At 37.1% G+C, this 17,907-nt stretch overlaps 1 protein-coding gene across 1 annotated transcript; it reads right to left on the bottom strand.

Annotated features, from left to right (window-relative positions):
• Positions 1-341: 341 nt before the first annotated feature.
• Positions 342-16,917, bottom strand: LOC127429240 (3-hydroxy-3-methylglutaryl-coenzyme A reductase-like). Its single transcript, XM_051678152.1, has 20 exons — positions 16,274-16,917; positions 15,077-15,264; positions 14,457-14,568; positions 12,594-12,681; positions 11,981-12,065; positions 11,683-11,788; positions 11,251-11,357; positions 11,025-11,144; positions 9,695-9,819; positions 9,361-9,608; positions 9,075-9,223; positions 8,679-8,873; positions 8,167-8,325; positions 6,780-6,937; positions 6,528-6,633; positions 6,145-6,315; positions 5,847-5,987; positions 5,569-5,727; positions 5,336-5,490; positions 342-1,379 (listed from the first exon to the last, which is right to left on the bottom strand). The coding sequence occupies exons 2-20, from the start codon at positions 15,242-15,244 to the stop codon at positions 1,328-1,330; spliced, it is 2,604 nt and encodes an 867-aa protein (XP_051534112.1). The 5' UTR covers positions 15,245-15,264; positions 16,274-16,917; the 3' UTR covers positions 342-1,327.
• Positions 16,918-17,907: the final 990 nt, after the last annotated feature.

Here is a 17,907-nt window from a genome sequence, read left to right as displayed (position 1 = left end):
AATACCCAGATGATCTACTACATTTGAACCAGATTCAAAATCCATGACTCTTCTAAATGGACCAAAAGTTGACATTTTTAGACCAAATCAAATAACGATGCAAAATAATCATATCCGAGATAACCAGATGCCACTCGTGGAATTTAACATGCAATGTTGTGATGTGACAATGTAGCATGAACTCTTTCGAATGTTGGCATAACATGGCATATTGTTTCGCATACTATTTCTTTTAAATGGCATGCAATAAAAAAAAACTTCCATTCATTTTCAATTAAATCTTTTTAACGATTTGGATTCTCCAGAAAGCACTGTTCATATTATTGCACACAGAATACAGACACTTTGTAATAGTTTATTTTCAGATTTGCAGCTTTTTTGTTGTTTTTAAACAATTCTTTAAGAAAAATACTGTGGACAATTTAAAAATCTCAGTTGTACATTAATTTATGGCCTGTTTAGCAGGAAGCACAAACAAGTTAAACAAACGTAAAAGACATTTTGTCACAGGTATGGCTTTATCAGTACTTTCTAAGATAAGAAAGTAAATATTTTTGTAACAAAAAGCACTTTACCATCATTAAAGCGCTGTGTAGAGACGCAAACGTCACAGCAATCAGACATCATAATTCACAAAAACAAAATCCACAGTTCAGACATCCACATTCACACTTTAGTAAATTAAAGCAGCACCTTGTTTACAATATCTTCCATCAGTTCATCACAGTGAGTTTGGCACATGAATTAAATACATTCAGTTTTCAGGTCCAAACTGCAAAATCAAACAATCTGATTAATCTAAAACTATTTGCCAAAGTGCAAAATACTTTTAAGATCCCAAGCACATTCTAATTTTGTCTGATTGCAACAAACCTCATAATGGGTTTTTATATCAAATTAGCTCAAACTGTACCTCTTTGCCATAGATGCCAAGATGTTGTCAAATCTTGAACAAGTAACAGTTTATGTAAAGTTCACTGTGGTCTTTAGTACTACAGCTATACAGGTATGTAGTTCCAGTAAAATGAGTGGTCTTTCATAAATGCTGCAGCCGATCACTGCATTTTACTCCCTTGTGTAACGGCCTCAGAAAAATTCGGCACAAAGCAAATGTAAAGCATTAGTGTCTTCACAGAAAAAAAAATTCTAGTTAGTTTATTTGCTGTCTGTATCAAGTCTCTAAATATTTCTTTCTAGATATCTTCAGACGCCCTGATAATAAACATGAGCAACCACACAGATGTGACAGCTCAAGACTCCAGTTCCCAGAGTGCAGTGGGGCCCCTTCTCTCTCTCTCTCTCTCTCTCTCTCTGGGAGTTGTAGTTCTCATGAATTTTCCTTCGTCTGTAGTTCAGTCTCTGCGATATTAACTTTTGACCTGTTTAGAGAGAATAAAAGACCTGTAAGACTGCATTTGAAACAGGTTTTCAGAAGCAATAAAATGAAATCAAAACAACTTAAATTGCGTGTAGAATATTTATCGAAAGGAAGTTCAGAATGGGATACTAGCTTTCTACTTGCTGGATGCTGTGCAGTTCACACTGTACAAATTGCTATTCCTTAAAAATAGTATGTGAAACAATGCAATGTTACAGTGTTAAATATCGTCAACGAAATTACCGAAACGAAAACGCTAAACGTGAGTAACTTCTAAAATGTAGCTAATACTTCAGTATTTTCATTATATGCAATTATTTTAGGAGCTCAGGTTTTCAGGACAGTTTTCTCAAATTGTTTAACCTCTTCAAACTCACTATTCACACATACTGTGGACTAATTGCCAAAAATTGGTCACATTATTTCAGAACCCTCCCCAATTAAAAAGACTCCAATTATTCATAAATAATATTGTATATGTTTACAATCTTATGATAAATGGATTTTTTTTTGTCCTAACTTTGTAAGCATGTCATTCTGGTTCTGTTTGCTCTATCTCCCTCCAAATAGTCTTATTTTATTCCACTAGATGGCAGCAAGTACTAGGGAGAATTAGTTTTCCTCTATCATCTTCCGTCAAAAAATGACGAACTGAAATGTAGGTGGTGCTCTAACACATTTTAGTCCTCACAGATGTGCTCGTCTATAGACATTCAGTCTAATTTTCAGTTCATGCACCACCCTCATTTCATCGAATATTTCGGCCACCGAGTGGACTAGAATCTCAATCTAAGTGTCATTAGAAAGCTGAGATCCTCCCCTATATATAACATCATCAATCGTGGATAATATATTTCCGTTGATGTGTTTAGCATGCTTTTCCTGCTGGACTGCAAATTTTGTTCTGGACATCTAAGATATAACATTGGATTATTCACACAAGCAAGCTCACAGACAATTAAATAATGGCTAATTTTTATAAAACTGCCTAAGGTAAAAGCAGTTATAAGTTTTTAACTATTTGGGGCTTACAGCAGCAGTGATCAGAGCATAAAAGAGAAGTTTGTATCTGATGTCTTACAGAAATCATATTTCACTTTGTGATTCTTTTGAAAATCTTTTAAACTGTGGTATTGGTGCAACAAAATTATTCCTGCAAGTAAGAGCTTTCATTTGATATATGACTTGTCTATTTAAGACTTTTATAATAATTTTAATATTCTACCACATGACCTCTAGGTGGCGCTGATTTGTGACGTGGATGCTTTCAGGCCTTATTTTGTTACTTTATGTAACATAAATGTATAAGTGATCATTATCTATGAAACATTTAGGTTCTAAGCTTTCAAACGATACCCCATATGCCTGACTTACATATTCGGAGACTTGAAAATTTTAAATGTACAATTTTTTCATGACATAGCGCCCCCCATTGGACCCGCTGGTGGGTCTGCAGAGCTATAGAGATTAACCTTACATATTAACCTCTTACACTCGGAGCAGCCCAGTACCGGCTGAGAGGGGGGTGCTGATCACGAAACTATATATACAGAATATTATGGTATTACACAATAACACACGTGCTTGATCTGCACAAAATAGGTGTCGTTTTAAAGTTTAGATGCCTAAGCTTTTCAAATACTGCTAAAGTAGAACTGTTCCATTTGCTATTGCAACAATCATTTTTAGAATCAGTAAAAAGATCAAAAGATCACACAGCCATGTGACATATATCTTTTGAAAGGTCTTGATTAGTAGAATTTGAGCAAATTGATTTCACTCAGAGATCAAACTACAGTGAGTATTTGTGTGTGAAATGCATACACTATATTGCCAAAAGTATTCGCTCATCTGCCTTTAGACGCATATGAACTTAAGTGACATCCCATTCTTAATCCATAGGGTTTAATATGACGTCGGCCCACCCTTTGCAACTATAACAGCTTCAACTCTTCTGGGAAGGCTTTCCACAAGGTTTAGGAGTGTGTTTATGGGAATTTTTGACCATTCTTCCAGATGCGCATTTGTGAGGTCAGACACTGATGTTGGACGAGAAGGCCTGGCTCGCAGTCTTCGCTCCAATTCATCCCAAAGGTGCTCTATTGGGTTGAGGTCAGGACTCTGTGCAGGCCAGTCAAGTTCTTCCACACCAAACTCGCTCATCCATGTCTTTATGGACCTTGCTTTGTGCACTGGTGCGCAGTCATGTTGGAACAGGAAGGGGCCATCCCCAAACTGTTCCCACAAAGTTGGAAGCATGGAATTGTCCAAAATCTCTTGGTATGCTGAAGCATTCAGAGTTCCTTTCACTGGAACTAAGGGGCCAAGCCCAGTTCCTGAAAAACAACCCCACACCATAATCCCCCCTCCACCAAATTTCACAGTTGGCACAATACAGTCAGACAAGTACCGTTCTCCTGGCAACCGCCAAACCCAGACTCGTCCATCAGATTGCCAGATGGAGAAGCGTGATTCGTCACTCCAGAGAACGCGTCTCCACTACTCTAGAGTCCAGTGGCGGCGTGCTTTACACCACTGCATCCGACGCTTTGCATTGCACTTGGTGATGTATGGCTTGGTTGCAGCTGCTCGGCCATGGAAACCCATTCCATGAAGCTCTCTACGCACTGTTCTTGAGCTAATCTGAAGGCCACATGAACTTTGGAGGTCTGTAGCGATTGACTCTGCAGAAAGTTGGCGACCTCTGCGCACTATGCGCCTCAGCATCCGCTGACCCCGCTCTGTCATTTTACGTGGCCTACCACTTCGTGGCTGAGTTGCTGTCATTCCCAATCGCTTCCACTTTGTTATAATACCACTGACAGTTGACTGTGGAATATTTAGTAGCGAGGAAATTTCACGACTGGACTTGTTGCACAGGTGGCATCCTATCACAGTACCACGCTGGAATTCACTGAGCTCCTGAGAGCGGCCCATTCTTTCACAAATGTTTGTAGAAGCAGTCTGCATGCCTAGGTGCTTCATTTTATACACCTGTGACCATGGAAGTGATTGGAACACCTGAATTCAATTATTTGGATGGGTGAGCGAATACTTTTGGCAATATAGTGTATGTATGATAAACAGAGAAAACAGAATCATCAAAAGCAGCATATCACAACTAACAGCAGATGGCTCAAAATAAAATAAGCCCACACTCGACGTAATAGGATGTGTAGATCCTGAAATAATAGTCAAAGAGTGTCATAACAAGCTATGGTTGCTATCGCTAAAGGCGTCTCTATGGTGACGGTTTCTCTGGGATTGATTCACTGAAACACGTTCCTTTACGTCATAGATGTGTCAGGTCATTCTCACTGGCTGTCTAGAGAGTGTTCGATTCCATACTTGGAAATATCCAGGTGCCCCACGTGGGGTAAATAGATCCAGATCGCACACAAGAGGGCGCTTAACACACATTTTATGAAGTGATTGAATAAGGTGCCAAAGTGATCTGAAATGTATGATTATGGATTTAGTTGACATATTTAAGTATTTTTTTTAGATTTTTGCATTCATAGTTTTCAGTTGTTCTGTTTTAGTGTTCAATAAAACTTGCTTGGAGATGTTTTGGGACACTTTCATAAGTAAAAGTCCACTTTGGGAACCATGGCTTCAAATGCTACATATTTGGATTGTTTTTTTTTTTTTGGGTTAATTTAATGACTGTCCATACTTACTGACTAAAAGGTATAATGTCAAACATGAATAATAACTTGAAGGTTTTTTTAGTGCTCATGCTTTGTGTGTTTGTCAGCAGTGTTGTATCATGAGAGTCTCTACACATGATCAAAATATATTTTCTTCAAATTTTGAAAGGTTTTCTAAAAATTGATACCATGCATTTAACCCTCTGCTTTTTTTTCTTCTCTTTAATGGGGTTGTTTTGCATTGTTTTTACCCGTTCTATGATTATGTGCAATGTCTATATTGCTCCATTATTCTGCAAACCTTTACCTGTTGTGCGTCATGTGACTCTTGACAAGGTGTCCAGCAGCGAGCGCAGCCATTAGCGAGAGTTCTCCTGCCAACACCGTTGCGCACACAACCCGCGCCAGCGTTCGTGAGTTCTCGCCTGGACACTGTTCTCTCGCGCCGTGAACATCCAACATCTGTTTAACAGAGATGAAATCATCATTTGTGCTTTTACATAGAGGACTCTTTTATGACCAGGTGTGTGTGCATGTTACCTGTAAACAGGCGTGTTGTGCAGGCAGACTGGTTCCTCCGCCCACTGTGCCCAGCTCTAGTGATGGCATAGTACAGGAGATGTACAGATCCTCTCCATCTGTGCCAACACACTCCATCAGTGTTATACAGTTACTGCTGCCCACCGTCTGCGCTGGATCCTACAGACAGGAAACAAACATGTGTTTCTTTTAGAATAACGTGCACTGATGAATCATACAAAATAAGAGTGAATAGTCAGTTTTGATGTGCTGTTTTTTTATGGTTGTGAATGACGCACCTGTCCACAGGCGATGTAGATGGCTGCTACGATGTTTGCCGCATGAGCGTTGAAACCCCCGACACTCCCGGCCATCGCTGAACCCACCAGATTCTTACTGATGTTCAACTCCACCAGAGCGCCTGTGCTCGTCTTTAAAACCTACAAACACACACACAGGAAGTAAAAGGAATGACATTAGCGGCTATACAATGCAGGTCACTCTGCTTCCCACAGGACTGGAGTGGAACTTGAATTATTTAGACTACAAAGCAAGACACAGATCCAGTCTAAACCAGTCTTTGCATCTCTCTCTCACCTCTTTGACCACTCGTGCCGGTATAAACGCTTCACACACTGTGGATTTTCCTCTGCCGTTGATCCAGTTGACCGCAGATGGTTTTTTATCTGTGCAGTAATTTCCACTGACAGCTAAAACACGCATGTCAGGATACTGTTCCTGAAGTCGACATAGAGCCTGTTCTGTACCCTATTGAGAGATAGACACAAAAATAGAGTGGTTTTAGTTAGCTTACATAAAATCAGCAAAAAAGAAAGCCTTAAGTTTGTGCATGATCACACTGAATATGTGCAGTGGAGTGAAAGGTTTAAACATGACCATAGATCTGCTGAAATATTAGAGAGCTGCATGACTGAAGACTGAAATACTGAGAGACAAAGCTGTTTTTCTCTCACACACACCTTCGACATCATGTTCATTCCCATGGCATCTCCAGTTTGAGATTGGAAGCGTATGTACAGATTCCTCCCTGCGAGACTGACCTGCAGTCTGTCCAGACGAGCAAACCTACAACACACACAACATTAGTTACAGTAGTGTCATTTAGCACCTGATCAGTGCAGGACTAAAGTTAACCTGAGCAATGGAAGCTATCCCGTAGTGTTGCTATATAACTGTGCACTTTATTCTGAGTGTGACCTTTGTCTTCTGACCTGCTGGTGTGATCAAAGGCCTGTTTGACAGCACTGAACCCCTCTGAAATCTCCAGCCAGCCTTTGACCTCTGCAGCCCTGCACGCTGATGGCAGCTGCACCACCGGACCTCGAGTCATACCATCTGCCAGAACACGACTGCGCACACCACCTGATAACTACAGAGAGAACATCATATGATTAATCAGTGAGGATATACAGACAGTTCACTTAAGATACTAAAAGACAATTGAAAAAGAAAGAAAAACAGATAGAAAGAAAAAACATACAAACAAAATAATGCACGAAAAACAACATGCAAATAAAAGAAAAAAAGAACAAGCAAAAACAAATGAGACGAAGAACTGAAAATAAAAAAGGATTAAAAATAAACAAATATTCATAAAGAATGAAAAAGGGCCAAAATAAAGACAAACAAACAAGAAAACATGACAAATAAAATTATGAAAGAAAAGGAAAAAACAACTGAGAAAAAAGCAACAGAATGAAAAACAAAATAGAGTGAAAAAAAAATTAAAGAAAATGAAATGGACAAACAATAAATGAAACAAAAAAGAACTAAAAAAAGAAAAAAAAAACAGAACAAAAAAAAATGACAAAGAACTGAAAAAATAAACAGAATAAATATTCTTAAAGAATGTAATATAACCCAGGACCAAAACAAACAAAATACATGAAAGAAAAGTAAACAGAACAAAAAATGAAATAAAAAAGCAACAGAATGAAACAAACAAAAGAGTGAAAGAAAAAATAAATGAAAGAAAAACTGAAGAAAAAGAATTAAACAAAGGACAAACAAATGAAACTAAACAGAGAAACAAAGAATAAAACAATAAACAAGACAAAAATAAGAGTGAATAGAACAAACAAAAAAGAAAAGAGCAGAAATAAAAAAAAGAACGTTCATGAAGGAACAAAACAAAAAAATAAAAATAAACAATGAACAAAAGAACAAATGAATGAAACAACAAACAACAATGACAGAAAAAGGATAAAGAAAAGAATAAACAGAAGAGCAAAAAAGAAAGAATGAATGACAGAAAGAGAAACAAAGAATAAAACAAGAACACGTGAAGAAAAAAGAAAAAAACGAAACAGAACAAACAAGACAAAAAGACAACAATAATGAAACAAAAGAACAAACAAAAAAAGAAAAAATAAGGAAAGCAAAGAACAAAAGAAAAATAATGAACAAAAGAACAAATAAACGAAACAAACAAACGTGAAGCAACAAAACAAAGAATGAAACAAAAGAAGAAAAAGGAAAAAGAAACAGAATAAATAGAACAAAAAGAAAAGAATGACAGAAAGAGAAACTAAGAACAAAACAATGAACGAAAGAACAAATAAATGAAAGAATAAGCAAACATAAAAACGAACGACTCACTGTGACCGCTCGGCATCCTCGGTTAGTGCTGGCCACTAAACAGCCTTCTGTAGTTGCCATTGGGACGTGATATTCTTTCCCATCCAATAGCAATGGTCCGGCCACACCCACTGGCACGGGCACGTAGCCAATCACATTCTCACAGTTAGTGCCAATCACCTAAGAACAAATAAACACAATGTTTAATGTCGGCATGAAATGGAAGTTGCGACCGGCTTTATTTCTGTATTGTGATGTATTTCTAAGTAAAACAGCTTATCGAACAAGAAAGAAATGTAGGGTTAATTAAAGATTACAAGGTTATTAAATAAAATAAAACATGCATGGATGAATCGTTCACAATAAGATCAATAACATGCATTTGGAAAATAGATACGGTGAATTTTCATTTTATGCCGACTTTAAACATCCATCCAATCAACCAAAGACTATAAAACAACTTTACTACAATCCACACATGAAAGTTTGTTCCTGATACTACTGCAAGTCACCAGCTGACCGTGGATCAGTACCTTAGAGTAGTCGTAGTTTCTGTAAGGGAGGTTCTCCAGTGCGGACGGGTCCGGGAGTTTAGCTGAGAGCATTTCTCTGCGTATGGCCACACCCCTCTCTGGACTCCCCATTACCGCCTCCAAGCGATATCCCAGAATACCTCTGCACTCCACCAGAGCTATGACCTCAGCGTTACTCAGGTAATGAGCTCCCCTCTGGACAAGAGAAAGAGAAAGCGATATTACGTAAAGCATCTCCTTTTATGTTCATTGTAAGAAAGAAAGCCTTTCAGGTTTAGAACAACATGAATGTGAGTAAATGATGACAATTTTCATTTTTAAGTGAACTACCCCTTTAATGGAGCATGTGGTTTTGGTCAGTCAATATGTGGGTGTGACAGTGTTGTGATGAATTACTTTGGGGTCTTTGAGAATGGTGAGACACTCGTCTACAGGGCGGCGCTGGTGAGTCTGAGGTTCATGGCACTCTCTCTCCTCATAGTGAACATCACCATCTCTTGGGGTCAGGGAACACAACTGCCCTGCTGTCAACTTAGTCACATCACCTGTAGAAAATGTCAAAAAAAAAAATTTTTTTGGAGCTTAAAACACAATGTTTGCATTATATACACTTCACTGAATCCAAAGAATTAGTTTCACGTTTGTGAACAAATGTGGAGATTAGATGCATGCACTCATTAACCTGTCTGCTCTCTGTGAGGGGTGTTTGAAGTGTTTGGATTTGTCTGGACTCCCTTCAGGGATTTGGGCGGGGCTGACTCCCTCTGACAGCAGTCCTCTCCTCCTCTCCTATTGGTCAGGGAGGCAGGGGGTGTGGCCACAGGGGCTCTGATGGACAGGGAAGATTCTGTCTCGGCCTGCTCGAAAAATACGTACTTAGCAGCCAATATCAGAGCGAGAGAGAGAGTGATGACCTGCTCCATATCCACACTGAGAAAAAAAAAAAGGAGCGAAATTACTAAACAATGAATTAAGAATGAATGAATGAATGAATCTCTGTGTTTCTAAGCTGGTACCTGGACATGATTCTGTCAGACTCCATGCTGGCTGGAGGCAGATCCACATCTGAGCTGCTCATGTTGTGAGTCGGAGATTCAGCCACCAGTCGACTGTGAGCGTGAACTAGCGCCAAACCCAAAGACTGAACCAAACACACAAACCAGCACTTTCATAACACTTTTCAAATGAAACAGTACATCTGTTTTTAAACTTTGTGTTCCTGATACTTTACACAATACATTATACTATTACACAATGTTTAATTTTTCCTTTATGTTGGAAATAGCCGTGTATTAACCCTTTAAGCTCTGAGGGTGTTTTAAAAGATTTCCTGCTTCAGTGGCATACCCAAAAGTAAAGAATTATAACTCGACAAAAAAAAAGGGTCAAGTGTTTGGCATAATTTTAAAGAAAACTTTAAATTTAAGATTATAGATTATGATTGATTCTGAGACTCTCAGCCTAAGAAACTGCTGAAAAAGTGGCTTTTAAAAACTGCTTTTGTTTTATTACCAATCATATCAACTGTAACAGAGTAAAATTTGTGTTGATACGACAAAGCAAACAAAAGTTATAGCATTACAAATATAATTTATACTAGTGTCCAAAAACATAACCAAACAAATTAAACATAATAATTGTACATTTGAACTAATTACACATACAAACACAACAATGACTAAAGATTTGCATAACATGCAGACATGATCTTAGTAATGAGATTTCACAGAATGAGTTTCATTCTGTGCCATTTGAGTCATCATTGATTCTGTGTCATGTACTTGGCGCCATCTCCTGGTGGCCATATGTAATTAGAGTGGTTGATCACATGACTCTATGCCCAAATATGGAGAACTTTCACCATTGGTTGGAGCAATCTGAACCCAATCCGATTGGTTTAGCGTTCCATGACGCTACAGGATTTCCGATGCCGTCATCTGATCCAGGAAAGCTAACATGTTTGTAGCCAGATTGCAAGATGCAGTGTGCACATTGTGCTTCGTGTGGATTATCTAATGATCTATGCATTCGAATACCTTGTGTGAGGGCTCGTTTTAAAAATCATCACCTCCTCTAAGTAATGATATGTGAAATTTTATGTTCTGTATATCTTTCATGAAGTTATAAGCGAAAACGCGGCATATGAGCAACACCTGTTCACATGTAACACAACTTAGCTATTACTCGCTAGGTCATACGTTGTGTGCTTAAAGGGTTAAGTGTGAAAATGTAGTCGGGCGATCATTAACACAAAATAATCAGTAGCATATATTTTGTGATAATGACAGACTGACTGTATATTATCCTGTTTATTACGTGGGTAAAACCAATATGTCCAGAGCTCACCATGATCATTTTGACTCTCTGTGTCACGGGATTTGGTTTGTTACCCTCCTCTTCCTCCAGAACACGAGCAAAATGACTGAGCTGCCAGATGGGTCGACCCTCACGACTCTCCCGGGACAACTGGAGATAAGAGGGCAGAGGGTCAGGGGTCAATATCTACTCGTATCTGCGTATTTTAATTTGCTATGAGGAAAATGATAAATTATTAACAGAAGTGACCTCTCACCTCTAACACCAGTGACAAACAGGCAGGAAAGAAGGTCATGAAGACGAAGTAATTGGCCAGAACTGACATACAGCCAAAACAACACATGACCTCCAGCTGACATACACCTGAAACACACAGGAAGATATGCACACTTAGGACAGGAAATACTTTTACAGGAAGAGCTGTCTAACAAGAGGTTTCTACATATGCAATACCTTGTATAGTTTTGTCATGATTATTGGTTATTTATTTTATACTATATTCTCAATATACAGTATTATAATGAATTTATATTAATTTCCATGACTTTTCCAGACCTGGAAACAACAATTTTAAAATTATTTTCTTCCAAGATTGTCTTAACCTTGATTTTTACCTGTCAGCTGCTTTGGAGAGAAAAATAAAGAGAGAGAGAGAGAGCAAGAACAGTGAGACACTGATGTATATTACCAGACATGGTGCCCACTCCAATGACCAGACACTCCACGAGCGCGTCCAGAGTGAATGTGGGCCCCAGGATAGCCATTCCCTGAGCGATGTTCTCTCTGACCTCTTCCTGTGGGACAACGCACTGATCAGCACAACTCCGTCAGTCAAATTATTGTTACAATTCATGCTGTGCCTAATAACAACCCTTCAAAGGTTGGCTTTTGATTAGGAATGTGTAATTAAAAAAAAATCATGCATTTGTCAGGTCAAAATTTGGTTTGTGTACCCATCAGTGCATGTGAGAAGTGAGTTACTGTACCTGCGAGTTTGAGCTGAGAGCGAACTTGGCCAGTGTGCATGCTTTAGACAGGTCAATCAACAACAGGAAGAAAGGCAGAGCCTCACTGGAGAAAGAAAAACAAAACTGAGAATAGAGGAGCTACTGCATGCAGGAGAATTTAAGACAGGACAGCTGAGGGGGACCTGGGTAGCTCAGCAAGTATTGGCGCTGACTAACACCCCTGGAAGTCGCGAGTTCGAATCCAGGGTGTGCTGAGTGACTTAAGCCAGGTCTCCTAAGCAACCAAATTGGCCCGGATGCTAGGGAGGGTAGAGTCACATGGGGTAACCTCCTCGTGGTCGTGATTAGTGGTTCTCACTCTCAATGGGGCGTGTGGTAATTTGTGTGTGGATCGCGGAGAGTAGCATGAGCCTCCACGGTGTCATGCACAACGAGTCACGTGATAAGATGCGCGGATTGACGGTCTCAGAAGCGGAGGCAACTGAGACTCGTCCTCCACCACCCGGATTGAGGTGAGTAACCGCGCCACCACGAGGACCTACTATGTAGTGGAATTTGGGCATTCCAAATTGGGAGAAAAGAGGATAATTTTTTTTTTTTTAAAAGACAGGACAGCTGAGACGATTCATACTTCAGTCCTGTGAGCTCTTTGCCCAGGAAGTGAACGACCACAGTGCTGAACACAAAACTGGAGAAGATGGTGAACAGTCCAGCGATACCTGGAATAGAAATACAAATCAAAATGGAAAAATATACAAAGATTTTTAGATAATATAAGTGATTGAATACATGCTTTTAATATGTAAAGTAAAACATATGTGAAGAGAAGTTGTGTATTTATATATATGTGTATATATATATATATATATATATATATATATATATATAAAAGAGGTCGATAGTGGATTTTGCCAATACCAATAACTAAGGTGTTGGGAAAGGCCGATAACAGAGTAATCGGGCGATAGTTTTTTAAATCAATTTATAAAATGTCAAAAAAAATTCTCTACAAAGAGAAAGAGTTCAAAATTAATACAATTCCAGATGCAGTTTGTTCAACCAAAATCCCAATAATAACCAGAAAATGTTAAGATTTGGTGCATAACGCGGGACATTTAAGTATAAACAAGCACAAAACACACCGGGGACTCTTATTTTGAAATGACAAAAAAACTAACGGCAACTATCGGCATAGATTTTTGCCGATAACTGATAGCTCCAAAAAGCAACTACCAGCTCCAATTAATCGGTAAAACCAATATATCAGTCTACCGCTAATATCGAAGTCAACATAAAACAGTGTTCGCAACCCATTTTACTTCCATAATGTGACATAGTGAAACAGGATATTAAATGAGATCAAATGTAGGACAGGACTTGATTTTTTTCCATATGTAATTTTTTCTTTAGAATAGCGTGCACTGATGAACCATTCACCACACCAGGAACGCATATTAGGTAGGGCTGTCACGATTATGAAATTTGACGATTAACTATCAAACAAATAATAGCGATTATTATGATTAATTGTGTCTTTTAGGGCTTTTACAATTAATTGTCATATTTCTTAGTCGTTTTTACATATTTAACTTCAAATATATAAACCAAATGATAAAATAGGGGTATATGAGTTCCTTTTAAAGCTCTAAAAAGGTATTAATGTTTTAAATATCAAAATATTTCTAAATACTTAAAATACAGTATGTCTGTCTTTTTGGTTAATTTTAGTTATGGTCAATATAACATTTACACTGTTGTTTTTGGAACTAATTTTTATATTGTATATATATATATATATATATTAAAAACATATATATATAATTTTCTATATATTTTATATTTATATAATATAATATTATTTTATATCATATTATGCAATGGTAAAATATTTCTGTCCTTATTTCTTCACTGTCATACGTTATTTTAATGCTCTTTGATTAAACCCACAAATCCTTATTTCTCATTAAGCAAAACCGATTTTATTTCATAATTTTATCAATCACAGAAATAAAGCGTGCGTCTCCACCTCTGTGTCATTGAGTGACATTAACACTGTGTGACCAGGAATATTTGCCATTACACGATCGTTTGAAGTGAAGCCAGAGAGCTTTGCGTTCACTATCAAAGTTTATATTTGTTCATTTATATTTTCGTGGGAGTTTGACGCAAACCTCTGCTGACGGTGCGCGCAACAGAGTGATTGAGAAACACTTCACACACTCTTCCGGACAGGAGCCGATCTGGTTGACATCTGTGGTGCGGCTCAGTGACGCTCCCAGTTCAACTGAATGACATACAAACGCGCCATTGATGGCGTTTATATATTTGCTTAAAATTCCCTTATTTGGTTATTAAAATGTGATTGGATTTTGAAGTGCACAATAATCAGATGATCATTTAATAATCACTACAAGCCTAGTATTAAGAAAGTATACAGTGTCAGTTTTGATTTCATGTCGACTTCAACCGTAATGTTTATGAGGGAGTAACTTACCTAGTATGTACTTGGAACCGAGCTGTCTAAGGTTTTTGAACTGGATGTAGATGTAAATGATGGCTATACATCTTGTGATGGTTAAAAGGATCATGTCACCACTTAGAATTTTCTGTAAATTGAGAAACAAAAAGCATCAGCATATTAAAACTGATTCTAACATAATAACTTGCATATATTATGCTCCTGTAAACATCATAATTCCCAACCACATTTACATTTATGCATTTGGCAGACGCTTTTATCCAAAGCGATTTTCAGTGCACTTATTACAGGGACAATCCCCCTGGAGCAACCTGGAGTTAAGTGCCTTGCTCAAAGACACAATGGTGGTGGCTGTGGGGATTGAACCAGCAACCTTCTGATTACCAGTTATGTGCTTTCGCCCACTATGCCGCCACCACTCCTTACAGCAAAATGGAATGTATAAACTGAGCTGGACTGCAATAGGTAATAAAACAGTTCAAATAAGAAATAAGCTATAAACCCCAAGTGTAAATACACAGAGAAAGCTTCAGATCCTTTCTAAATGGATATTCCACAGGAATACTGGACCAACTCTGCATAATGCCAGTTTAAATGGTTCTGGTCCAGTGAAACGCAACTGAAGACCTCTGTACCTCCTGTACTTTAGGACACTGATGGTTCCAGCCACACATCTGATCATTGGTAGCAAAAGCGTTCATAGACATCAGACACATCGTCACAGCAACTGTTCCCACGATCACCTCCCAGGGATGGGAGGCGACGAACAGGCCATGCAGCCTGAAGAGACAAGACAGCATCATCACGGGCTTCAGCGGGTCACCTGCCAACACAACACACAAACAGATAACATTCTCTTTAGTTGCTGAAAACATCAAATATGTCAATATTGCTGATGTTGAATAATAAATATTCTAATAGAAAAATTATTTATTTATTTACAGCAATTAAATAATACCTAATTGTCACTACATATTTGTAAACAATAGAGGTAGACCGATATATCGGTTTTACCGATTAATCAGTGCAGATAGTTGCTTTTTGGAACTATCGGTTATCGACGAAAATCTAAGCGGATAGTTTTTCATCATGTCGTCATTTCAAAATAAGAGTCCCCGGTGTGTTTCGGGCTTGTTTATACTTTAAAGTCCCGTGTTATGCACCACGGGATATTTTTTTTCTGGGTATTATTGGGATTTTAGTTGAACAAACTGCATCTGGATTTTATTTTTTACTTATTTTGGACACCTTTTTTTGCCCGCTATAGTTAATATTTTGTTTTTGACATTTTATAAATCAATTTTAAAAATTATCGGCCTATTATTCTTAATAGGAACCTCTATTAAGGTTTTACTCCAATTAAAATGAATAAAGAGGCATTATCTATCTCTAGCATTATAAAAGATAAGCTTTTTTTGATTCACGCAAAATAAAGCATATTAATGAAAAAATTGTTACAAAATTTAAGCAGTAAATTATTAATAATAAACATGTCTGTTAAAGGTGACATTAGCATGATCACATTTATAATTACATGAGTCATAACAGTTACCACAGGAGACAGTTAAGTCATTATTGCAATTTTAAAACACATCAAAATATAAAGAGAAACAGTATTAACATCGTGTGTCATTAATACATGTGTGTAAATAAAAATGAGACGAGAGAGTGCTAAGCTAATTTAGCATGAGCTACAGGAGTCACAGCTGTCATAATTTAACTTCATGTTCCGCTAAAGTCAAGACAATGCAAATAAAATGACACAATAACTCTCATTATTCTCACTGAAATAACAGATTTATCTATTATTGTCGTTAATTTTCTCCACATACCCTCATCTGTTCACCTCGGTGTCCGTGTTTCAAGGCGACTGATGTAACCCGCCCTCAACGGGCTCGCGCATGATTCAACAGGCGCGAGCACGTACCGCCCAGAGCTGTGACGTCATCAGAGGGGTCAAGTGGTTCGCGGAATTGTCTGGGTTTTTTTATTTATTTTTTTATTGCAATTCAAGAACAGTCACAATAAGGCAGTACATATTAACACAATTCTTAAAAAACGGAGCACACGCACAGTATTATAAAAAAAATAACAACACACACACACACACACACAAACGTACATACACACTACACACACAAACATTTAAAAAATTGAAAAAGAATGTGTCACTTTATTTTATGCCATGTTAAAAACTTGCTCTTTGTACAAGTTACAAAAAAATACAAAAAGTTTACAAATTGTGCAAAAAGTACTTCCAAGTTGAACGTTTACAGGAAAAAGAGGCTGCTCAAATGTACAAATATTGTGATTTCCCCATAATGTTTGAAAAAGTAGTTTATTTACATTGTAACTGTTCATGTGAAAGATTTTTATTGCAAGACGTTTATTTAATAGAATGATTTATTGATTTTAGTCTGATCAGTGATGTATGTTTTGTGATGCTATTAACACCATCTTAGAAAATTCAACTTTTAACCCTTGTGTTGTGTTCATTTTGTGCTAACACCTTTTGTCTTCCCGGTCAAAAATGACCGGCCCACTAAGTTAGTTAATAAATCTCTCATATTGCATTTATTTTCCCTAGATATTGCATTATATATTTTTGTTAACTTATTTTTAGTAATTATGACCGTTTTTTTATCTTTAAAAAATATATTTATAGAAGGATTCATTGAACTGAGCTTATAACGTTGCTAGTGGGGGCACTCCCTGCAGAAAAAAATAAAAATAATAATATTTATGTAATAAAATAATAACCACTTTCTTGTCATTTTAAAGCTTAGAATCTGGACTTTACAATGCATATAGCTGATCTTACCAGTTCTTAAATAATGTTTTTTAATTTAAAAAAAATTTATATGAAGTTACACATTTCTTTGTATTTGAGACAAAAATAGGAGTGAAGATAGAATTCTCACAATCATGAGGGATTAAATATTTGCTGTCCTGGTGCACAGATATCAACCCTTCATACTCAAATGATTCACTGGCTTGTGTATCTTCTTTCTCTAGAGGTTTAGGTTTGTGTTCCAACACTATGACCAAGACAATAAATATACAAATAAATAAATACATGCAGTCAGAAAAATATTTTAGTCCATTTTTAAGATGTACACATTTCAATTTCATTACAAAATTCAATACAATTTAACTGTAATGTTTAACAAAATCAAATTAATTATTAAAACTTAATGAAATTGAAATGCATAAATCTTTAAAAAAAAAAAATATTATTTATTTTGTTGTGTAAACACATAATTAAATAAAACGTAAAGTATATCACATAGTTAGGTTGAAATAGTCCATGTGGAAATGGGTCATTCCTACTATGCAGTAGACTCCATTACATATAGTATCTAAATATACAATTATATATAATTGTATATTTTATATAATGGAGTCTACTAGCACTGTTACAAACACAGGCAGACATGTGTTCATGCTTACAAGTTTTATTATTCTG

Source organism: Myxocyprinus asiaticus, chromosome 38, assembly GCF_019703515.2.
Source record: "Myxocyprinus asiaticus isolate MX2 ecotype Aquarium Trade chromosome 38, UBuf_Myxa_2, whole genome shotgun sequence".
Classification (NCBI taxonomy): Eukaryota; Metazoa; Chordata; class Actinopteri; order Cypriniformes; family Catostomidae; genus Myxocyprinus; species Myxocyprinus asiaticus.
This window is presented reverse-complemented; position numbering and strand designations above follow the sequence as displayed.

Excerpts from the sequence above, each read along its gene's own strand:
- LOC127429240 (XM_051678152.1), bottom strand. The coding sequence starts at position 15,244 with ATGATGCTGTCTTGTCTCTTCAGGCTGCATGGCCTGTTCGTCGCCTCC. Across the intron at positions 11,145-11,250 it reads GTTTGTCACTGGTGTTAGAG|TTGTCCCGGGAGAGTCGTGA; the intron begins GTGAGAGGTCAC and ends TCTTATCTCCAG. Across the intron at positions 9,609-9,694 it reads TCTGACAGAATCATGTCCAG|TGTGGATATGGAGCAGGTCA; the intron begins GTACCAGCTTAG and ends TTTTTTTCTCAG.